Here is a 24,219-nt window from a genome sequence, read left to right as displayed (position 1 = left end):
GTAATGGTACGACCCAAATGGCCCGGAAGGGGCGTGATCTAGACCGGAAGAGGAAGCACAGGGCCGTTTCAGAACCTCTCTAGCGGGTGTCATGGCTGTCCTTTGCGCCTTAATCACGAGCTGCGCCGCCGAGTTCCCCGGGGAAGAGCTGGTGAAACGTGAGTCGGCTCGACCCCCGTCAGCCTTGTTTCTTTTAAACTGCTGCGCCGTGGCGTCATCTCCCGGCGCCGCCTCTGATTTTGGCGCCGTTTCTCGTGGGATTTTCACCTCCCCCGCAGCTGCGCGTCGCAGTATTTAAGAACTTCCTCCCCCCCTAAAATGCAAACTAGTTATTCAGTTACGTGGAGTTAGATTTGGAGCCTGTTTGCCAACCCCAGAGTTTCCCTCTAAAATCCAGGAAATAATGGAGTGTCCACGAGCATGTGCAGTGTGTCAACAACAGACTTGCTGTCGGTGTCAGGCTTGAAAATAGCTACTAATAAACGGGAGCGAGCGAGATAAAGCAGATTTTAGGAAGATTGCTCTTCCGAAGTGTGAGGAGTAAAGGGGGTTATGGAAAGTGCTCAGAGATCAGACGTTGAACCCTTGGATTCATATCTTCAGACTTGTGAAGTAATAAAGAGTGCTTTGGAGTATATGCAGAGATCATTTTACTTGCCTCCTTGGTGGCCACAGTCAGTCCTCGCATAGGTGGGAAGGGCTGTCACATTGGAGACCCCTTTCCTCTCCTCTCTTGTCCTTCCTCCGGTACCTCCAGTATTCTGCATTTCACTTTTCTCTTGATCTGGTGTTCTCCAAATGTACCTCTTTGGTATCTGCCATCTGTACAGCACACAATATCTGTGCAAAACATTGCAATGCCACTTTTCTAGTATATGCCCAAAACAGGTTATAATAAAACAGTTAAAACGTATAATTCCAATAAAGTAATTGTTAGACAGGCAAATGGCAGCAGTTTAAAAACCCCAGAAACAAAAGGCATTGTCTGAATCCTCATTTGTTTGCAATCCGTTAACCATAGTTCCCATTATATGAGAAACAGCAGCTATGGTTAACTCGGGACGCGGGTGGCGCTGTGGGGGGACGCGGGTGGCGCTGTGGGTAAAACCTCAGTGCCTAGGACTTGCCGATCGCATGGTCGGCGGTTCGAATCCCCGCGGCGGGGTGAGCTCCCGTCTTTCGGTCCAAGCTCCTGCCCACCTAGCAGTTCGAAAGCACCCCTAAGTGCAAGTAGATAAATAGGTACCGCTTCATAGCAGGAAGGTAAACAGCGTTTCCGTGTGCTGCGCTGGTGCCGGCTCGCCAGAGCAGCTTCGTCACGCTGGCCACGTGACCCGGAAGTGTCTGCGAACAGCGCTGGCCCCCGGCCTCTTAAGTGAGATGGGCGCACAACCCTAGAGTCGGACACGACTCTAGTATGGGCAGGGGTACCTTTACCTTTTATGGTTAACTCTGGATACTTAGTCTATTTTTCTCCTTGTTCAAAGGGACTGTGGGTGGATGCAACAAAGCTTTTACATAATCTGGTTTATTAAACCAAAATTTGATCATGTGAACAGCCTGTAGATTTTCTTGCAATTCTGTGAGAGGTTTTCTGAAGTTTACTCCAGCAGGTGGCTCTCCAGACACATAAAGCAGGAGCTCTGTTTGCATACTTTCCCAAACCGGAGAGAATTAAATGAGATCACTTTAAAAAGCATTTGAAGGAATCACAACTGCTTATACCATGAAGTAAGCTGAATACCTGTTGGGAACACTGTCAAAAGTCAGGCTAGAAGGAATTTGTAGCTTGCTAGAACAGCTAGTAGTAACATACAAAGAATTTTGTTTGTGTGTGTGTGTGTTTGTGTTCTGGATTGAAGTCATAAAAACAGCCACCTATTGATTTGAAGTGGAAATTCCGCTTTTGCACAGTCACTGTCTAGTCTCCTGGGTAGGCTGGACTGGAATATGTGGCAATATGATGTTTTTTATATTAATTGATGTACCATTACATATATGAAATACAACAAAACAAATAACACAAATGCATGGAGAAGAGAACATATAACCAAATATGAATGCAGTCATAGCTGAAATCATCATACAAGTATATTACAATGTGATTGCTCCCAAATCAGATTTCCAAAACAATAATTGAGATGACAGGAGGTTGAATCTCTGGCACCCCTGTGTTGATGTATATATGAGTCTTGCTTAGTTGTGTCTGCGGTCATTTGTTGTACACTCCATTGGTACTACAGCTGAAATCTACCTGGGACCATAGCTGCTGATGTGGACACTGCCTTCAATCCTGAGTGAGAGAAGGTGGGCTATATCAGTGTGGGGAATTGTTACGGGTTGGCAGGCCAGATCCTTATCCCTCCATCATCCCCATAGGCCTATTTTGACAGATGATTGGGATCACCCACCTGCCAGTAATAAAGACACCAGGTGATTGATGCGTGTCAAAGTTCAAAGGAGGACACAGTGATCAGTAGTCAGCTGATTGTCACTTGCAGCAACATCCTTTGAAGATGCATGTTCAAGCACCAATCAGCTGGTTGATGCTGGGAGTAGATCTTCAGAGAAGCTCCTTGTAAGTAACAGTAAGATGAACCTTGGTTGCATGAAGTCCTTTTGAAGTCTCTGCAGAGGAGGAAATGCTTCTTAAAGTGGATTATTTCCCCCTCTGCAGAAAAAGCAGCTTGCATTCAAAGCGCTCAAGGAACTGGTTTGAGTACAAACTGCTGCCTCCAATGTGGGGAGAGAAAAAAAACCTTCAGGAGCTTAACTTGAAACGAGAAAGGACTTCTGCTTTTGTTTGTTCTTGGCTATAGCTCATAGTGAGAAGAGAGATTAACCACAATTCCTGGCACGGCATGGCAGTAAAAAGGAGCAAGGTGGCTTCAAGCACATTTGCAAAATCACAGAAAGCCATATCATAGCCAAACAGGCCAAACCCTACGGCAAAGGATAAATAGACATAAATCTGACACCAGGAATCACAAGACAGAGAAACCAGTAGGAGAACACTTCAGTCTCCCAGGACATTCTATACAAGATCTCAAAGTAGCTGTCTTATTACAAAACAATTTCAGAAATAGATTGGAAAGAGTTGCTGAATTGCAACTTATTACCAAACTTAAAACCATGGAGAGACCTGGTCTGAATAGAGACATTGGATTCTTATCTCATTATACATGATAAAGCTATTTTTAGCCATCTCAGCCCTTGCTTTTTCCTGTAAGACCAACTGCAGTCGTTAACAGTAGTCAACAGTTTTACCACACCTATCAGCCATTCCCACCACCCTTCTGAGTAATACCCCTCCCCACCCTCTCACTGTATATAAGGGTCTGGTGACTTCTGTTTCAGTGTATATGAAGAAGTGTGCATGTACACGAAAGCTCATACCGATAACAAACTTAGTTGGTCTCTAAGGTGCTACTGGAAGGAATTTTTTAATTTTGTTTCGACTACGGCAGACCAACATGGCTACCTACCTGTAGCAATATCATGGTTTGCCTTACTGCGTCATGTGAATCATACCACTGCATATGTGATTTAAGCAATTGTTCAGTCTTCTTGCTTTCCCCTGTTCTACACTGACCTCTTGCATGCAGAACCGGCCCTCTGGTTCAGATGGGAGCCCAAGTCCACCCCTGTTCAACGTAGTTCACTTTGCAAATGTGAGTGAACTGGATGCCTGCTGCAGCAGATCTTCTTTGTCAGAGCACAGTAGGAAGGTGTCAAAGAGCTGGCTTGCGTTTTGTGAAAACACAAACCACAGAGGTTGGCCTTGAGGCGAGCTGAAGTGTTGTGGTCACCAAGTGCGTCTGTTGATTTTTCAAAGCTCTTTGGATGTGAAACCACAGACCTTCCCTATGGTTGTGAAGATCAAAAATGAAAAGCGAGCAATTCCATCGAGACACGGTTGTTTCCAAACCCACATACTTTTGCCTTTATAGCAGTTTTCTGAAAAGCCTTTTTTGGGGCCAAAAGCAAGTGTGGACTTGAAAGCTTATCCTAAAATGGTTATGTTCTCTCCAGCTAGATATAGAAAGGTATCATTATAGAGGGAGGGCTCTATGATATTTGCATGAAAACGTACACTGCTTTTGAGGGAAACTTCTGAAACCCAACGGCTTGAGTGCATCTATTCCAAGGTTCTGGAGGGCTTGTGGGTGCTATTGCACGCTAGTGTGTGGGAAGTAAGTTAAAGTTGGAGCTATTTGATACAAATGGATCACAGATGAATCAGGTTGCCTCTCCCTTTGGCTAGGCTAAGAGCTGCTTTTATGGGAAGGCCACTTATGGGATGAAGGTGGGCCACAGCTCCACCCAACCCACAGAATGGGCTGCCAGGAAGCCCTGCTGCCACAATCATCTCTCTCTTCACACACTTTTTGTTGTCTCTGTGTTAGCAACTGGAGCGGGGAAACTGGCATTCCTTAGTGACTACCTTTGCCTCCACAAACCTCTTGTTCATTTCCAGAAGCTCTTCTCTGGGCCTTATCTCTGCCTATAGTGTAGTAGTGGTGACCAGAAAGAGAGCTTGGTTTGCTGTGACCTACCTGAGAGGTGTTACCATTTGTTTACAAAATTTCAGTCTGTGTTTCATTGTGTCATGGGCTATATGAAATTGTGCTCTTGTTTTTATTGCTGATCATTTTATTTCAAAATAGTTTTGAGCTATTATATGAGAAGCGATTCATAAATCAAATCAAGTAAATAGTAATTCCAGGGCAGTTTCTTATGTATTACCACAGGTACCAAAATCATGTAAAATAAAAACAGCCATTAAACACCCCACCCCCAAAGTAAAACAGCAACATGAGAAAATACAAAAGAAGTGGCAATCACTAATTTTCCTGGGAAAATAAAAATGTTTTCACTTGGTGCCATCAGTTTCTGGCATCTGTGCCTCCATGGGAAGGGAGTTCCACAGTTGAAGGAGCCACAACAGAGAAGGTTCTTGCATCCCTACCCAGGGGCTAAGCTCACCAGTCGGATGAGAAGAGCCTCCATGCAGTCTACTGCAGGGTCTGGAGTGGTTGATATTTTCCCAGCAATAGTCAGCATGATTCCCTTCTGATGCTGTTGATTTACAGCTTCCGTCATTGTCCCTGACTACTGGCTAAGGCTGATGGGAGTTGGAGTTCATTTACATCTGGATAGCACCATGTTGGCTAGCCCTGAGCATGTTAACACGTTTTATAACTGGCTTTAGTATTCTCATTGCCCTCCTGAAATGTAAGGATTTTATGGATTTAGCTGTAGGACCTTCAAGTTGCAGGTACTGTGGGACCTCGGGTTGCGGATGTAATCTGTGACGGAGGCATGTCTGCAACCCGCAGCGTTTGTAACCTGCGGTGCTGTGTCTGCGCAGGCGCATGATGTGATTTGGCGTTTCTGCACATGCACAAGTGGCGAAACCCGGAAGTAACCCTTTCCAATACTTCCAGGTTTCCCACAGTATGCAACCTGAAAACGTGTAACCCGAAGCGTCTGTAACCCGAGGTACCACTGTACCTAGATGAGATGGCAATCCTAGGCTTACTCGTATGAACAATCCTGTTTTCATTGAGGTTGTGTACAGGAGTGCAGACTCATTCGCTTCTCTCATTTGACTAGAGTACTATTTGATGTGTGTGACATCTCTTTCCTTTGGTCATAAAGCTCACAGTGTGGTCAACACACACTCTTACCTTCTCTGCTACCTTGCAAAATGCTACCGTGGCAAAATAAGAAGGGAGGGATGATGCAATCTGCTTTGAGCTTGGAGAAAAGGCAGGGTTGATAAGTAGTAAATACAGTGGTACCTCGGATTAAGTACTTAATTCGTTCCGGAGATCCGTTCTTAACCTGAAACTGTTCTTAACCTGAAGCACCATTTTAGCTAATGGGGCCTCCTGCTGCTGCCACGCCACCAGAGCACGATTTCTTTTCTCATCCTGAAGCAACGTTCATAACCCGAGGTACTATTTCTGGGTTAGTGGAGTCTGTAACCTGAAGCGTATGTAACCCGAGGTACCACTGTAAACTGAAGGGGGAAAGAATAGTAGTCATTTAATACTCACTAATGGCTTATTAATGGAATAGTGGGAAAGGACCATAGCTCAGCGATAGCATCTGCTCTGCATGAACAAGGTCCCAGGCATCTGGGGAGACCCCTGCCTGAAATCCTGGAGAGTTTCTTGCAGTCAGTGTGGCAAATACTGGCCTAGATCAACTTGATATAAGGCAGCTTCTTTTGCACCCACCAAAATGACGTCTACAATGCTGCAGAGGCTTTGGTTTTATTTATTTGCAGCAGAGGTTTGGAACCTACCTTTCCCTCCTCCTCACTGGGCAACTTTGACAGATGGGCAGGCAGCTGGAAAGGGGCTTTCCTTTGAAGTTGGTCTGCAAGCAGTTTCATCCCTGACTGCTTTGAAGTGGACTTCAAGGTGATTTTGCTGCACCTTTATGTGCCTCACACCTGACCTCATCAGGGATGGGGCAGGTGGGTGTGGTTTGGGGAAAATGGGTCTGATTAGGAGGTTTCCCTGCCACTGGTGTGCAGCATTTTTATGCCTCCCCTTAACAACAAATTCACTGGGTGATGAAGAGAGCACCTGACTAACAATAACAGCAACCCATTCCCTACAGTAACATCTGTTTGGGCAAGATTGTGCAAGCATGTTCTGGGTGTCCCTCTTTTCTCTCTCCACTCCCATGGCTTCCCAAAGAGGACAGAGGCTGTGAGGTCATGATCACCACCTCTTAAGGTCCTCCATATGTTCCTCTTTCAGGTATTATTGGGACAAATGAGCTTCCCGAAGATGTTTCCACAGGCAGCGGGGCCCGGTTTTACCCCTGGACAATAGAGAATAAATACTACTCGGCTGACATCCATCTCTGCGTTGTGACAAATCAGTTCCTCGTGACAGCTGAAATTGCTGAGTCAGTGCAAGCCTTCTTGGTTTATTTTGACAGCACATCAGTGAGTACTTCGGAACTTCAGTGCCTGCTTGTCTTAATGGATCATGTGTGATCTTTTAAAACTGCTGCTGGTTTTGCTTGCTAGTTTGTTTTGCTTTCTAGGAGGGGGTTTGGTCTTGTTATTAGAGTTTACTTTTGTTTTGTACTGTTGTTAGTTTTCTGTAACCTGCCTTGTGTACTTTTGTAGAAAGGCAGGGAGTGAATAATAATTTTGATCTCTGCAACCCTCTGTCCCTGGAAATTATAATGGCCAATTCTGGAACTGACAAATAACTTGGTAAGTTCCTTGAAAGTGGTTTTAAGGTTGCCTGCCCCAAAACTGAGGTAAGGAAGAACTTGTAAAAAGCAACAGGGAATTCTTGTTTATATTTTGCTCCCAGACTCTCAGGAACACCGTCATGTGATAATTCCAGCATGGATATTTATGTGCCTTTTAATGTTGGCTACCTTCTCCTCATATTAAATTGATGCAGTTGTTAGAATGTTTTTCCCTCTCTTCAACAACACCTATGTTGTGTAAATTAGCCTTTGCCAACTTGCTCTTTTGCATCACAACTGCTATGCTGGCTGGAGCTCATGGGAGATATGGACCAAAACATCTGGAGGGCACCAGGTTGCTGAAAGCCTTTTTGGCTGTGTTTTTAGAACAACACTATCCCAATTTTGGAAATTCCAGCTGAGCTACGTCATTACCATTTCTGTTACACATACATAATGCTTGTAGAAAAAAGTTTCCTGAGAAATTCTTAAGCAATTTCTATTTGTTTTATATAAATTTGTATAGCAGTCAGGGGTTGCCAGTGTGGACTAGTTGGACTCCAGATATATAGTTAGGTTCCCAGCTTCCATCAACCCCAGCTGGCAGAGCCAGTGATCAGAAATACTGAGTTGCAGTCCAGCAAAATATGGAACGCACCACTTTGACTACCCCTGGATAATTTCTGTTTACTTGGGATAGCTTTATTACATATGCTATTGTGAGAGGGTCTCTGTTGTTGTTGTTTAGTCATGTCCAACTCTTTGTGACCCCATGGACCAAAGCATTCCAGGCACTCCTGTTTTCTACTGCCTCTCGCAGCTCGGTCAAACTCATGTTTGTAGCTTCGAAAACACTGTCCAACCATCTCGTCCTCTGTCATCCCCTTCTCCTTGTGCCCTCAATCTTTCCCAACATCAGGGTCTTTTCCAGGGAGTCTTCTCTTCTCATGAGGTGGCCAAAGTATTGGAGCCTCAGCTTCATGATCTGTCCTTCCAGTGAGCACTCAGGGCTGATTTCCTTAAGAATGGAGAGGTTTGATCTTCTTGCAGTCCATGGGACTCTCAAGAGTCTCCTCCAGCACCATAATTCAAAAGCATCAATTCTTCGGCGATCAGCCTTCTTTATGGTCCAGTTCTCACTTCCATACATCACTACTGGGAAAACCACAGTTTTAACTATATAGACCTTTGTCAGCAAGGTGATGTCTCTGCTTTTTAAGATGCTGTCTAGGTTTGTCATTGTTTTTCCCCCAAGAAGTATTTTAATTTTGTGACTGCTGTCACCATCTGCAGTGATCATGGAGGCCAAGAAAGTAAACTCTCTCACTGCCTCCATTTCTTCCCCTTCTATTTGCTAGGAGGTGATGGGCCCAGTGGCCATGATCTTCGTTTTTTTGATGTTGAGCTTCAGACCATATTTTGCGCTCTCCTCTTGCACCCTCATTAAAAGGTTCTTTAATTCCTCCTCACTTTCTGCCATCAAGGTTGTGTCATCTGCATATCTGAGGTTGTTGATATTTCTTCCAGCAATCTTGATTCCGGCTTGGGATTCATCCAGCCCAGCCTTTCACATGATGAATTCTGCATATAAACTAAATAAACAGGGAGACAATATACAACCTTGCTGTACTCCTTTCCCAATTTTGAACCAATCAGATGTTCCATATCCAGTTCTAACTGTAGCTTCTTGTCCCACATAGAGATTTCTCAGGAGACAGATGAATAGGAAATGCAAGAAAGCAAAGAGGGTCTCTGGCTATATTCAAATGTTGTGTTTACCTTTAGGCAGCATTACAGTATTACTTTTGCACTTTTGTAACAGCTTTGTTGGTTAAATAGAAAACTTGACATCAAAGTTTTAAAAACTTTTTAGAAAAAGTTTCCCTAGCTCCCAGTGGACTACAACGCAGGAGTGCTCTCTTCTCCATGCACCAGAAGACTGGTTCATTTCCAGAAGGAAGACCTCTCACTTTTGCTCTAGAGCTAATCTTTCTGTTGCCTTCTCAGCAAACAAGCACAGGGCTTTCTTGTGACAAGCACCTCTTCTGGTGGCATAGTGTTTCATTGGTTAATGTGCATTTTAGTGGGGTGGACTCTTGTTCCTTGTTCCTTTTGTTAGAGTGGACACCTGCCAGGTCTAGCATTTACATTGCTAAGCTGAGCTATATCACTGCATCACAGTGGCACTTCGAAGGAAGTGGGCTGTGACTCCTCCTAGGAGGACATCTTTGAGGCTGACAGTGCAAGTTTCTGTTTTGATGCTTGTAAGATTTCCTCCCTGGAGCGAAGGTGGTTGAAAACAAGAGTTGCAAGTAGCTGAACCACTATCTAGACCTGTTATCTTTTCTCTGTTTCATTCACCTCCGTGTCTAGTCAAATTGGAGATGCTTGTTTGTTGCTAAGTGGTGGCAATTAAAGGACAGGAGGAAATCAAGTGTGGAGTAATTGAGCAATGTTCTCAAAAGCAATGGAAGCAATCTTGGAACCCAAATCTCTTTCCTGCCCCATCAAAAGCCAGCATTTACAAGCAAGAGTTGGATTTGCATTCCAAATCCCACTTCGTATATATCCTTGAGCAAGTTGCTCTGTCACATATTCAGTTCCTGTCAAACTGCAACTGTAAATGATATGCCTTCCACTGCTGCTCTGAACACAAATTAGGAGTTTGTTTCATTTTTCACAAAATGATCCTGATTCCCAAAATTATTAGCCAGAGCAACTAGATATAGACTCACAACCCTGTCATGTGCTTGTTGACTTGCCTGCCTGTCTTCTGCATTTTTCTTCTTTGCCCTTTGGTTGGCAACTGGGGGCCAGGTAAGCAGTGCTTGGGTAGTAGGATTTGACCCAGGGAATTCTAGCAGCTGACCCTAAGGACATTACATTAAAATATATTTATGTCTTGCTTTTTTCACATGAGTTTCAAGGTGGCTTTTCTTCTGGAGATGATCTCTTGTATTTTAATCTCTCTTACTCTCAGCTGTGCTTTCTTATCAGGGCTATGTTATTTATTTACTTTGACATTTATATACTGCTTAATCATTAGCATTTGTAAGTGGTGTACATAAAAATAAACTATGCAGAGAATAAACAATTAAACCTAAACACTGCCATAAAATGCCTGCTGGAATAAGAAAGTCTTTGTCACTGTGCACCTGAAGTTCAGAAAGGAGAGTGCCTCTCTATAACGGTACTTAATGCACTTTCACTTGTAATACTAAAAAAAAAATACCTAGAGAAGAAGGCCAGCAACCTCTGTGTAATTTTTATAGATCTCTGGGTTGGACAGCGTCTCTCCGTGGCTCCCTCTCATAGAAGAGTGGTTACCAGAAGTGATGATCTTAGTCTGTGACAGAGTCTCTGAAAATGGTAAGGCAACAAGGCCAGGACTTTGGGAGGGTGGGCATGACTGTTCTGGCCGGGGTTGATGGGAGTTGAAGTCCAGAATGCATGGCAAGAATTGGGTTGGCGAACGCTGCTCTCCATCCTAGTAAGATAGCACGGTTTGTGATCATGTGCTGAATGCTGACCCTGACTCTGTATTTATATGCCACTTTTCTTCCATCATGGGACTCAAGGAGACAATTTGAGTTCTGTGTCAGCTGCATTGATCAGATTGTTGAAAGTCCCACCTTCTGTTCTGCAGTTTCCAGCCTTTAATGGCTGCATAAATTAGTTTAAGTGTGATTATTTATGATGGCAAAGTTCCGGGCAGAACAAATTGCCCATATATAGCTTCTGGGACAAAATAAGAGCCTTCCCCAAGGCATTCCATCCAAGGAGCTCCCAGTACTGTGGTTCTAATGTGACTGCATCTATTGTTAGCAAAAACCAGATTCCATTTATTTTAGGCATCAGCCGACAGAAAGCGCAAGAGTGGTGCATCAAGCATGGCTTTGAGTTGGTGGAGCTCAACCCGGAAGAGCTGCCAGATGAGGACGGTGAGTTTCCCTCCACTTCCTCTTTCCATGAAGTTAACTTTGCTGCCTGCCTGCCTGCCTGCCTGCCTGCCAGGTTTCTGCCTAGATTTCTACAGATTCTTATTTCTGGGCACGCTTCTTCTCTAGCTTTTCTGCCTGCACTGGTGCCGTCTGTTGCTGGTGACAGACACAGCACCAGAATTTCGAATCAGCATTGTACCTTGTGCCATGGCTGCAAGCTGCCTGCCGGTGCTTTAGGGACATAGGATGCTGCCTTATACTGAGTCAAACCAATAGTCCATCTAGCTCAATATTGTCTACACTGGCTGCCATCAGCTCTCCAGAGTTTCAGACAGGCAGTATTTCCCTGTCCTGCCTAGAGAGGCTGGGGATTGAACCTGGGATCTTTTGCATGCAAAGCGGATGCTCTGCCATTGAGCTACGGCCCTTCCCCATGAAACAGCATGCCACATCATAATCTCTTTCCTAGTTTTAAAAATTGCTGGTTTAGAGCCCAGTGGGAAAATTTCAAGGTGATTCATCAGTTTAACAATAAAATTGAACCAGCTAAATTGTTTCCAGTCTTTCAATGGCATCACAGTTTCTCTGGCTTCTTTTGACTCTGTGCAGGAGAAAATCTGTAGACAAATGCTAAAGGCGATCAAACAGAAGTTGTTGGTTGGTGTTCCTTTATTTTTTATTTTTTTAACCCTTCTTCTTCGTTGCTTCCAATTTGAAAACTGAGCTAGAGCAAAAGTCAGCTTTGACAGAGAGCAACAGCTGGCTGAGAACTCAGTATTACATTTTTCATCTTTGTTCCAAGCTCTTTATTTGCATCTCACTCTCCTCCAAAGGTTCAGGATGGGTAACACATTTTGGGGTGTAAGATGAAAGTAAGAGTGAATTTATGCACCTTAACCAAAGGAAGTCTGTGTTGTTCTTGGGAAATTGAATGAATATATGTTTATCTGCTGAATATCTGAGAAAGTTCCCCAGAATTTACAGAATGGCTTTAAAAAATAAGAAACAGCAACATTATCACAGGCTTCTTTGTGTATTTAAATTAGCGCACCCAGAATTCCTAACTAAATTAAGAGATAGTGTCTTCTTCCCAGTTTCTTAATCTGTTGATTGGTTTCTGAAGAAGCCTTTTTAAAAGCACATTTCCTTTCCCGTCTCTGCTTCTTTAGACGACTTTCCAGAATCGACAGGAGTGAAGCGAATCATCCAAGCCTTGAATGCCAATGTTTGGTCAAATGTGGTGATGAAAAATGGTACGTCATTTTCGGTTGCTTTTTAAAAATGGTGTCTCTTCTTCTATAACTTCCTCTGCTCTCTCACTGCTTTGCTCAGGCTCCTCTTCATGCCGTCATTCTGCGTCAGAATTTGCACTTGAGGCTTATAAGAAATTAAAGCTCATTCAAGCAGAGCCCTAGCAGTCAAGCCACCAGCCTCAGCTCTCTCTAGCCCCTAAAACTAGAAATGAAGCTCCCTCTGGTGCTCTGTGCTTCACTTCTATATTTACAGCCTTCCATCCCATCACAGAGCAATGGCTCGGAGCACATCTCTTTTAAACAGGGTCTGAAATGGCCTGGGTTGCAGGAGGCACCTGGCTGGACTGATTCCCCAGCTGCTTGGAACTGGATGCATTTCCCTTGCAAGTGAAGAGAAACAAAAAGTTCCTGGATTGGTCAGATAATGTCACCTGTTTGGACATATAATTACATTTGAAATTTGATACTAGCCGGAAGTAGTGTTGACACCCTGGATTGTCTTGCTCCGTATTCCTTTCCCTTCTCCTTTCTTCTTATATTCACATTCATTCACATTTCTGCCTTGCCTTTCCTTAGGGCGATGTACCTCATTCTTCCCCTCTCAGTTTTTCATCACAATAACCCTGTGAAATTATTTAGCCCAAGAGTGTGACAGGTCCAAGGAGCTTCGTGGCTGATTGGGATCTGACCCCTGCTCTCTCCCAGCTCCTAGTCCAGCACTCTGACCACTGCACCACCCTTTCCACTGCGTTTTCTCACCTCAAAGACTTCTGGGTGGGCAGGGGTGAACTTGTGTAGAGATTGACCTTGGGGCTTTGCATCCCTGTATCATGCTGAAGGGACGCAGATGGCGCTGTGGGTTAAACCACAGAACCTAGGACTTGCCGATCAGAAGGTTGGTGGTTCGAATCCCTGTGATGGAGTGAGCTCCCGTTGTTCCGTCCCTGCTCCTGCCAACCTAGCAGTTCGAAAGCACGTCAAAGTGCGAGTAGATAAATAGGTAGCGCTCCGGCAGGAAGGTAAACGGCGTTTCCAGGCGCTGCTCTAGTTCGCCAGAAGCGGCTTAGTCATGCTGGCCACATGACCCGGAAGCTGTACGCTGGCTCCCTCAGCCAATAAAGTGAGATGAGCGCTGCAACCCCAGAGTCGGTCATGACTGGACCTAATGGTCAGGCGTCCCTTTACCTTTACCTTATCATGCTGAATACATGACAGCTGAGACTCTGTGCTTTGAGTACTCCACCCTCCTTAGTTCCATAATAACAGAATGAGCCATCAATGGTGTCAAAGCACATCTGCTCAGTTGGGGGAATGCGCAAGGCTAACCACTTGGTGGCTTCAAGGTGGGAATTTTCAGACCTCCTTTCTTTAAGTTGGCACTCACAGATGTTAACACATCACAGCAGAGCAAACTCTGCAGGACTCCACTGGGGAGGGAAAATTCGCTTTGATTGCACAGATGGTTACAAAAAACTCAGGGGGCTTCTGAATTTAACTTCAGTGTGGCACCGTTGTAGCAAATGGCAGAAGAGGTGCCCCCACCCTTGTAGCGCAGGGGAAGCCTGCTTGGGGAAGTTGTTGTGTCCTCTCTGGAGAACATACCTAGTTACTGGGCAGATATCTCTCTCTAGTCGTGGCTGGTGACTTAAGCAAATTGGGGGGGGTGTGAGGTTAGAACTCACCTCTAGCCCAAAATGGTTCTTACATAGGAATTCTACCCCTGGTTATCCCTTATCCAACCCTAGATCCACAGCCACAGCCTTCTCCCATGATGCTTATGTCAGTCAGCTGATCAGCAGCTACACGAAGCTCCTGCTTATGTTTTTATACAGCAAGCCCACCTCACACACAAAGTGATACAGGAAGGGCTTCTGCTTCCCCCTCGAAACTGGCATCACTTCAAGTGTTAAACTCACAGCTCTTTCTTTTCAGATGTGAATCAAGGCTTTGGCTTCCTTCCTGCTTTAACGGGCACAAGTCGCAGGCTTAGGACAGAAGAAAACGAAGCTCCAGAAGTAAACAGTAATTTTTTAAAATCCTTTTTTTTAATTCTCCCTGCCCCGTCTACCCAAAAAACCTTCTTTGTCCATCCTTTCTTGCACTCCTGTCCCCTTTATCGTAGCTGTAAGCTTCCTTTGTGGGTTAAATTGGTCAGTTTACAGGTCCATAACTTAAGCTTATCACAGCCATGAGGACTAGGAATTTAACTTCCTCTTTACGTTTTTAAAAAGCCCCAAACACCTCAGATTCCACGGATACTAAATTATTTGCCCAGTACCAAATCCTGCTCTGTTCTTAGCAGTGGGGAACAAAACCAGTACTGTCAGGGCTTGTGGGAAAATTCCCTTCCACGTTGGTCTGGGACTTGTGGCCTGTGAAAGCCAGAAGACCAGCTCTCTTGTTGCCTATGTTGTATCTAATTTCATTTCTCCCTCCCCACCAGCCTGATCCCTTGCCAGTGGAGAGAGCTGTCGATGCAGGAGAAGACGTGGCTGATGCAAACAGCCAGCAAGCTGACCCCGCTGCTGGTGAGGAATTATCTTTTGTTTGGGAGAAAACAGCAAGCAAGGCCAAACTTCTTGCTGGGAGCAGCTAGGGCCCTGCCCCTCCAGCAAGCAGCTGGCAGGTCACAGCTGCCCATTTGCCCCAATGCTGTGGGCTGAATTCGTTTGAATTGGGGGGTGTCTTTGGGTCCACGCCTTTGCTCAGTGCAAATGTATATGGTCTAAATCAGGCATAGGCAAACTTGGCCCTCCAGATGTTTTGAGACTACAATTCCCTTCAACCCTGACCACTGGACCTGTAAGCTAGGGATGATGGGAGTTGTAGTCCCAAAACATCTGGAAGGCTGAGTTTGCCTATGCCTGGTCTAAATCCACTTAGCTTTTCTTTAAATTTCTTGATGCAAATGTAACAAAAAGAGGAGACACCTGATGTTGGCTGCAATTGCTGTTAGTAATTGTCATTCAGTGATACGTGTGTGTGTTTAGTGAACTGGGTTTTTTAATTGGTGGCGCTGTGGGTTAAACCACAGAGCCTAGGGCTTGCTGATCAGAAGGTTGGCGGTTCGAATCCCCACGATGGGGTGAGCTCCTGTTGCTCGGTCCCTGCTCCTGCCAACCTAGCAGTTCGAAAGCACATCAAAGTGCAAGTAGATAAATAGGTACTGCTCCGGCGGGAAGGTAAACGGCGTTTCCGTGCGCTGCTCTGGTTCGCCAGAAGAGGCTTAGTCATGCTGGCCACATGACTCAGAAGCTGTACGCCGGCTCCCTCGGCCAACAAAGCGAGATGAGCGCCACAACCCCAGAGTCGACCACGACTGGACCTAATGGTCAGGGGTCCCTTTACCTTTTATGTATTCTTATTTACTTGTTTTTGTTGCAAACTGTGGCTTTAAAATTGTTGAAAGAAAGAAAAACAGCACCAGCTCACATTAGTGATATATATATATATATATATATCTCAATCCTGACTTGTAGATTAATATAGGTAGTCCATATGTCCAAATAGATAGCCAAAGGAGATGGGCTGCAAATGTGGATATACATTCATTCTGCTCTTATGATTCTTGCAGATCCTATGCTGGATATGGATATTCAAGAGCTCGCAAGCCTCACTGCAGGAGAGGGAGACCTAGAGAACTTTGAGCGATTGTTCTCCAAGCTGAAGGAAATGAAAGGTACTGCCCATCTCGTGTGTGACACAGTCTCTTGCAAGCCTTTCTATTTGGGCCAGCAGTTCTTGGCCACATGTGAAGTTTCCTATTTGTTTTTAATCTGGGAGTTAAGATTTCAGTATAGATTCTACTCTGCTTTCTGTTTTCGAGTGGTGGGTAAAACTCTCCTTGTCAGACTTAGGGGGGGAAATGTTTTCTAAAACTAGAAAGAAAGCTTGGTTTTAATCTGAGCTTTCTTCATCCCCAGTGATGTCACTGAGATGGCGGCAGAATGTGACTCTTCCTCCTTGCCACTCTTTGTAGCTTTTTCAATACAGTCATACCTCATGTTGCGTCCGCTCCAGGTTACTTGTTTTCGTGTTGCATCCCGCAGCAACCCGAAAGTACCGGAATGGGTTACTTCTGGGTCTCACCACCCGCACATGCGCAGAAGTGCTAAATCGCACCACGCACGTGCACAGACGCAGCACTTTGGCTTGCGTTGAGTTCCATGTTATGGACGGGCCTCCGGAACAGATCTTGTCTGTAACACGAGATTCCACTGTAGTGGCAGCAAAGGAATGAAGTAAGGTATCTCCTCCTCCTACAGAGAAATGCAAGTGGCCCTAGGAAAATTGAATTTCCCAGTACTCCTTGCACCTGGCACACTGCTATAACAGCATCTCAGGCATGGAGGGGGAGAGGAAGGATGCAGCCTGCCTCCTATTACCTTGTTAGCACAGTAAAGGTAAATGAGAGGTTTAGGAGAGCAAAGATGGAGGATTAAAAGCTGATCCAGAGATGAATATTTGGCCTCTCAGTGCTATTTTTATGCTTGAGATGAGCTTTATGTGCTGTCCAGATTCTTATTTCTCATTCAGGAAATATGTCTTTTGGGTGCATCGCTGGTTTGGTATCTGGTTCTTCAGCAATGAAAGAACCAGTGCATATTTTCTATTTTCAGGCTGGTCCCTTTTGTGTAGTTTTCTTTCAGCTTGGCCAGTGCTCCCCCCAACTGGAGAAACACCCTTCTGCTTTTTCTCGACTCTTGACCAGTTTTGACTGTAACTTTCTTACCTTTTCATTCCTATAGAAAAGGCTGCCACACTGCCACACGAACAGAGGAAACTGCATGCAGAAAAGGTGAGGGTTTCAGAAGAGCTCAAAACTGCCCTTAAAGAGCCATTCTTAGCCAGCAGTTCTAAGTAGAAATTGCACTGCAAGCATTCTATTTTTTGGGGGGGGGGGGGAAGCTTTGGTACTTTGGCTCATTGGCATATTATCAACTAGATTCTAGTGGCCTCGCCTTTCCCGCAGTTAGAGAAAGGAGACTTTATGGGAACCTGCTTAATTTGGTTTATCTTTAGAGAGAATTTTAATGTTGTTGTGTTTGAGACCACACATATTGGCCCTTGTGTACTTAACAGAGGACATCCACTCTTAACCATGGGTGTGTAAATGAGAGATGGTTTCTAGGACCCATGTACCTATGGGACCGCCTCTCCTGGCATGCCCCGTGGAGGACCTTAAGGTCCACAAATGACAACACTTTAGAGGTCCCAAGTCGCAACGTAGTTAGATTGGTCTCAACTAGGGCCAGGGCCTTTTCAGTACTGGCCCCGACTTGATGGAGACTGTCGCAAGAGACTAGGGCCCTGCAGGACTTGACATCTTTCCGTAGGGCCTGCAAAACAGAGCTGTTCTGCCTGGCCTTTGGTTTGGATTGTCTGACCCTTATGTTTCCCTCCCCTTATGGTTTTGGTCTATGGGCTACTATTAAAATGAGGCTGCATTTTAAGTTATATTTTAACTTGTATTTTAAATTGGTATTTTTTTTAAAAAAATATTATTGTAATTTTACTGGTGTTAGCTGCCCTGAGCCTGGCTCTGGCCAGGGAGGGCGGGGTATAAATAAAATGTATTATTATTAACATCATCTGCTGCAGGAGTGTGGCCGTCTCCTGAGATTTTAACTTGTCTTGGTAACTCTTGAATTGTAGGTTGCCAAAGCATTCTGGATGGCCATCGGAGGAGACAGAGATGAGATCGAAGGCTTGTCTTCCGACGAGGACAACTAAGGCCTGTATGTTGTGACGAGGATTGTTTCTTGCATACCAGCCATTGTTGGCTGCCATAGCGATTTTTCTTTGACGAAAGGCCTAGTTTTTTGCATTGGGTGCAGCAGCGGCTGGAGAAAGACCGACTCCTTGCTCAGTTCCAACACACTGAAACGTGGATGGCCCCGTTGTTTGTTTCCTTGCCTGGATCTGTCGACAGGAACCTGGGAGCTATCAAGTCAATGAAGCAGCAGATGTGTTGCTGTTGCATCTCTGGAAGAAAAGAAAAAATCATGGTCCCTTCCCAACCCCAGCAGAGAGCTGTAAAACATCTCTTTGTGAAACACTCATTTGTGTACTGTTTACCTCCACACATGCACATCTTTTCATTTGCCGTCATTTCAAAGGAGAGACCAAGACCAAGGGCGGGGGGCAGATAATAATCAGCAAGCCTTTGTTAGTGGGATGGGGGGAAGTGATATTTCTGGATGTACTTGTACATGATGGGAAAATCTGAGACCAAATGGTACTCGCACAAGCTAAAATGCTTTTTGAATATTTATCAACTTTTTGTCATCACAATAGGCATGAGAAAGGTATGGTTTGAAAATGTTCCCTGCCTGTTCTATCCCCACCTCCAACCCCAACCCCCCAATTCCTCTTATGGCAGCTGAAAATGTAGGTGCAGCAGTAAACAGGCAGGAGAAAGGCTTGCGCAGTCCTTTAGTATTTTATAAGCCCAGTTTCCTTGCCCTGTGTACCAGCTCCCAGTAACTGGGCAAGGTGAATGAAGCTGAGTGTGGATGATTGCAACCCCAACACCTCCATTAAAGAAGGGCAGCTACTTCTGCAGTTTCTAGGGCAAATGATGGGAGCATCTTGCTACTAGAGATGGGGGCAGGTGGGACAAGAGAAAGAGGATGCCCAACCAAGAGGCTTGAGGACCACAGCTAGTCTGTCTGGCTCTCATGTCACTGTAGTAGTGTATGAATGAGTGTGGTGCCCACCTCCTTCCAGAAAGCAGGGTTAGAGTGTCACTGTAGTCAAGAGTTCCTACACATATGGAGATTTTCTCGATTGCTGCCTTCAAGTGTAGCCACTTGTGGTCAAAAGCTCTGTATGCAATCCCCCGGGAGAGGGGAATTTTATCTCTGACCAAGCAATGGCAGAATATAGGATTAAATTCACTGCAGCAAAGGAAGAATTAAACTGCTTTTGGTGCAAACAAAGTGTGGATAGAAACAGCATAAAACTTGAGTTTGCACAAGCACTGGCGTTTCCTTTTCTGCTTTTGAACACTACAATCCACTGATACTTCCCTGCATAAGGGAAAGCCTTGGTTGGTTTCTTACTCAGCATCATTTTATCACCGGGGTGGGGAGGGGCTTATGCAGGGGGATTTCCCTCGTAGATGGTGATCTACACATTAATGGGAAAACCCACAGTGAAAGCCTATTGTACCTCTTGTGTTTCTTTTGTGTACTGTAAATGAGCTGAATAAAGTTTGTTATCCATGAGCAGTAAATCTTGAACCCTGGCATTATAGACAGTGAGGAATAGTTCAGGGTCATAAACTAAATACTGTATATTTCCGTGTATAAGACGTTTTTTGCTTAAAAAATTAGGCAAAAATTGGGTGTCATCTTATACACGGATAACAAATGCGGGGGGGGGGGGGCGGGAGACGTGCAAATAATGGTAACAGCAAGCAGGAGATTGGCAGCGGTGAACGGCATGTGATTGGTGGCTGCGGCAAGGCCTGGTGGCAATTGGCGGCTGTGGCAAGCGGGCAGACGATTGGCGGCTGCGGCGAGGTATGCGATTGGCAGTGGCTGTGGCAAGCAATTAGCAGTGGCATGTGAGTGATTGGTGGAAGTGACGACCTCCACGCCCCCCCAAAAAGCTAAAAAACTTAATTTCTTAATTTTGGGTTAAAAAAAATAGGGTTTGTCTTATACATGGAAAAATACGGTAAGCCTAACTATTTGCATGGCTTTCTTTTGGGAAAAATATGTCATGCCCCAGTATATTGAAATTTCAAAAGCTAGTCACAATTTCATCCAAGCAGCATCTGGAGGGCCACAGGTGAGCTACCCTGATCTGTTTGGTACCTTCTGTTGTGCATTACAGGACCTCCCACCCCCCAGGATCACAATCCCCATGGCAGGGGAAGGTGGCTAAGGCTGCCATTAAGTTTTTATAAAACAGAAGGGATGGTTCTGTCTGACCAACCTCTCATTTGAATTACCTGCAGAATCATGCACCCAGAGTGTTCATTATGCATGAGGGATTATTAAGCAACCTGCAGTTCACTATCAGCTCACTGCAGATAGCTTTCGTCAAAGGTGCTGCCCCCATAACTGATGTAGGTGTTATTTTAATGCAAGTACCCTTTTAAGAAGCGATCATTATAGATTTAACAACCAGAACACACACCCTGGGGAAAAAAGAACTGTACAAGTTGCATATAAGAAATAAGAGGACATGGATATTACAGGCTTTTAATAAAAATAAGCTTAATAAGCTAAAGACCCATAGATGACAAGCAAAGGTTCATTAATACATAATCCTCAGGTATAAAATAGAGAAAAAGCAAATACTGGATGCAGACCAGATTGCAAGAGAAACACTTTTTTCAAGGAACTGATTGCTGAGCTACCTCCATCTAAAGACAGAAGATGCTTGAAGAACACGGCAGTCTCCTGAAATGAGCAGCTACTGATTGCAGGGGAACAGAGGTGGAAAGGCAAACCATACTATTTACTCCATATATGTTTCACTGATGATAATAGTAATTTTAAAAAACCCAAACCATTTCAGGCTCTGGATACTTGAAAGCATTACAAGTAACAGCTCATCCATCTGAAGGTGTTAACCACTAACGAAGCAGGAGAGTGCATACACAAAGCAGCCTTTACCAATGTGGGGCCCCCCAGAGGATTTGGGACTACAATTCCCATGAGCCCCAGCCAACATAGCCATAGAGTGATGGGGTTGATGGGAGTTGTGGTGCAAAGCATCTGGAGGGCACCAGGGTGGCATAGTGACCCAACCACTGTCCATTTCAATAGTTCTCAATTCTAGCACATTGAAAACGGAGGGTACCTAATACCACTCAGTGTCTTGTACCAAAAATTATATACCACTTAATCAAACACAGCATAATAGGGCTGGTGGGCGGGAGGGGGGGTTACTGTGGGCATGATCCAGCCAAACATTAAGTACGTTCCCCACTAATATAACTGGGAGAGATTAGTCATTCATTTAACTCTCCCACTGCTATCAGTGGGCTGTAAAAGTGCTTAATTTCCAGCTGGATAGGGGTCTTTTTTACTTTCCAAATCCAGCTCCATCAGGTGGTTGTATTTTAAGCACAACCCCCTTCCCACACACAAATGAAATTCTCAACTCTTCAACGCCAAAATGTCCTTTTTGGACAAATTTAAATACCTGGTCCAATCTTGACTACTGAAAGAAGTTACATAAATATGGAAATCTATAAAGCTATATTAACAATTTTAACCCTGTGGCTCAAACTGGACTACTCTACAAAAAGAGAAGGGGGTGGGAAGGGCTAATAATGTCTCACTCTACCCTAGAAAAGTTATAAGTTAGGATATTACCACTGGTATGTTCCCTACCACACAGGACTGCTAAAGCCCCAGGAGCGAGAGAGTCTTTTGTAGTTATCATCCCGTTTGCACCAAAACCTGCCATTAGGTGTAGGTAGGTAGATTCAAGAGTTCCCCCCCCCCAACTTTTCATAACGCTCGGCTTAAACCAGCCTCTTCCAGGCCATTCCTCCATCTTCTAACACACTGCCTTTTGTCGAGGTGCCCTGCCAGCTGCAGACCCATTTTCCAATCCCTCCTGCAAGTGATTGCTGCTAGTTAACATTTGATCGCACAGGCCTTAAAACTCTACAGCAGCTTCCCTGGACCTGGTAGCCTCCTCCGTGCTGGAAGTTGGTAGTCCAAAAGCAGCTTGAGGGCAACCAGACTGGGGCGGGGGAGAGAGTCTTCTCTACAGTAAGCTAGATGCAAAATAATATACATTGCAACTTGATTCAATACGTTAATTAAAATCAAAAACAGTTTCATCAGTCAATCACACACACACACACACATACACACACATCAGTCAAGGCCACCTGGGTGTGCTGGCCAGCAGCCATGTTAAAGAAACACATGTGTAAGAGTCAAAGACCCAGCTAGTGACTCGATAACCAGTTAACAAGATACCAAAAACTCCTTGCACAGAGGCTGAGGAGTACAGCTTAAAAAAGAGCAGATTCCAGTATGGGTACACGTATAAATCTAATAGCATACACTAGTGCTACATATCAAAATCCTGTACAAGTTAAAAATATTTTTCTTAAAAGCCACATAATCACAGTCACCCTTTTGGCATTTGGGGGAAGGGGGGGCAGAGCTTAATTGGAGCCAGGGCCCAGCCCCAGGAACCAAGGTGAAATGCCAGGAGCGTGTGACATCACTGTAAACAGGAGGGTGCCTCTGAGCATGCGCGGAGTTTTATTTGATGGAGCCTCTCTCTTTGAAAATTAAGCATGGCACATGGAAGTTACGGGCTACATTAAGCAAGGCCCAAGTGCTTTATGATTAATTAGTGTCAACAAAGAAGCATATTTAAGACAAATGGGGGCAGAGAGTAAAGACTAGTAGAAGGAAGGAAGTTCTCCACAGCAGCCCCCCATGTGGCCACAGCCCTGCTCCTAGCACATGGTATATCCCTCCATTGCAGTGGATGAGGTGGACCTGTGGACACTGCAAGACAGGGAAAAGGGGGTGGGGAGCAACTAAAAACAAAAGTTTATAATGTGGGCAGTACTGAACAATAACCTTCTTGCACTTCATCTGACCATCTGGACCAAACTACCACTTAAGTTGGGCAAAGCTCTTCTACAAAGTAACGTATACCCAGCTTTAGGGCTTGTTGGCTGGTTTAGTATAAAAATAAACATCTGTGCCACTCAAAACCAAATCAGTACTGTGTGACATAATTAAGACGCTAGTGATGTGCGGCTCCAGCCAGAACAAGGAGATTGCAAGGCTGGTGGCTTTTTACACAGAATCATAGAACTGGAAGGGACCCCAAGGGTCATCTAGTCCAACCCCTGGCAATGCAGGAATCACAGCGACAGAATCCCTGACAGATGCCCATCCAACCTGTTTAAAAACCTCCGAGGAAGGAGATGTCCTTGCCAACACCCTCTTGCTCTTGGAGTGACAAGCCTGGGATCCGAGGAGCTCTGCAACAGAGCAGCTAAGGTGAAATTTTAACCTGCAGAAGAGGATTTGCAAAACATGCATAGATCAGTGTCGTCTGTAGAATAAGGAAGCCCTGGCATGCACAGAGGGCAGGGAAACGGGACTCTTCTTGCTATGGTGCTGCCTGCCAGTCTCTCCAAAATAACCACAGCTGAAACACAGGATGTCATCCTCCTTGCAGCCATTTCTGGTTGCTTCCTTGGTCCCATTGTGCACAAGCCCTTGTCACCTGCAGTGAGGCACAATGAGAGGAGGGAGGAAAGGAGGGGGAGAAGGTCCACAAGGGGAGTGTGGTGAGGGAAGCTATAGCTGAGTCCCCCGTTTTGCAGCTCCACTTCCTAACTGCTATCTGGCAAGGCACGAGGGGGCCTCTGGAACAAGGTAATTCGGAGGAAGTTAAGTGCACTTGAGTGCATTTGCCTGGATTCCACCTGATATCTAGAAACAAAACAAAACAAACCTCACTTTATTAAAAAGCTAGTCTAACTCGGGAGGCGTGCATATCTATTATGAAAACAACTATAGTGCAGAAGTTTATAGTGTAGCATGTAATCGTGTAAAACGCTTTGGGCGAAGGGACCCAGTTCAGTGGCAGAGCATCTGCTGCCATGCAGAAGGCCCCAGATGCAACCTGGCATCCCCCCCAGGTAGGGCTGAGAGGCATCCCTGCCAGAAACCCTGGCAAGCTGCTGCCAGCCAGTGCGGACAGTACTGAGCTAATGGTCTGACTTGGTATAAGGCAGTTTCCTATGTTGAGAAACTAAATGGAGGGGGGGAATGCTGTAATTTTGAATTATACCA

At 45.0% G+C, this 24,219-nt stretch overlaps 1 protein-coding gene across 1 annotated transcript; it reads left to right on the top strand.

Annotated features, from left to right (window-relative positions):
- Positions 1-33: 33 nt before the first annotated feature.
- On the top strand, positions 34-19,647 carry AAGAB (alpha and gamma adaptin binding protein). Its single transcript, XM_053364068.1, has 10 exons — positions 34-158; positions 6,777-6,967; positions 10,497-10,593; positions 11,076-11,165; positions 12,335-12,418; positions 14,351-14,433; positions 14,862-14,946; positions 15,993-16,097; positions 17,167-17,216; positions 18,074-19,647. The coding sequence occupies exons 1-10, from the start codon at positions 92-94 to the stop codon at positions 18,149-18,151; spliced, it is 930 nt and encodes a 309-aa protein (XP_053220043.1). The 5' UTR covers positions 34-91; the 3' UTR covers positions 18,152-19,647.
- Positions 19,648-24,219: the final 4,572 nt, after the last annotated feature.

Source organism: Podarcis raffonei, chromosome 14 (genome assembly GCF_027172205.1).
Source record: "Podarcis raffonei isolate rPodRaf1 chromosome 14, rPodRaf1.pri, whole genome shotgun sequence".
Lineage (NCBI taxonomy): Eukaryota > Metazoa > Chordata > Lepidosauria > Squamata > Lacertidae > Podarcis > Podarcis raffonei.
The sequence above is the reverse complement of the archived record's forward strand: the minus strand, read 5'-3'. Positions and strand labels throughout refer to the sequence as shown.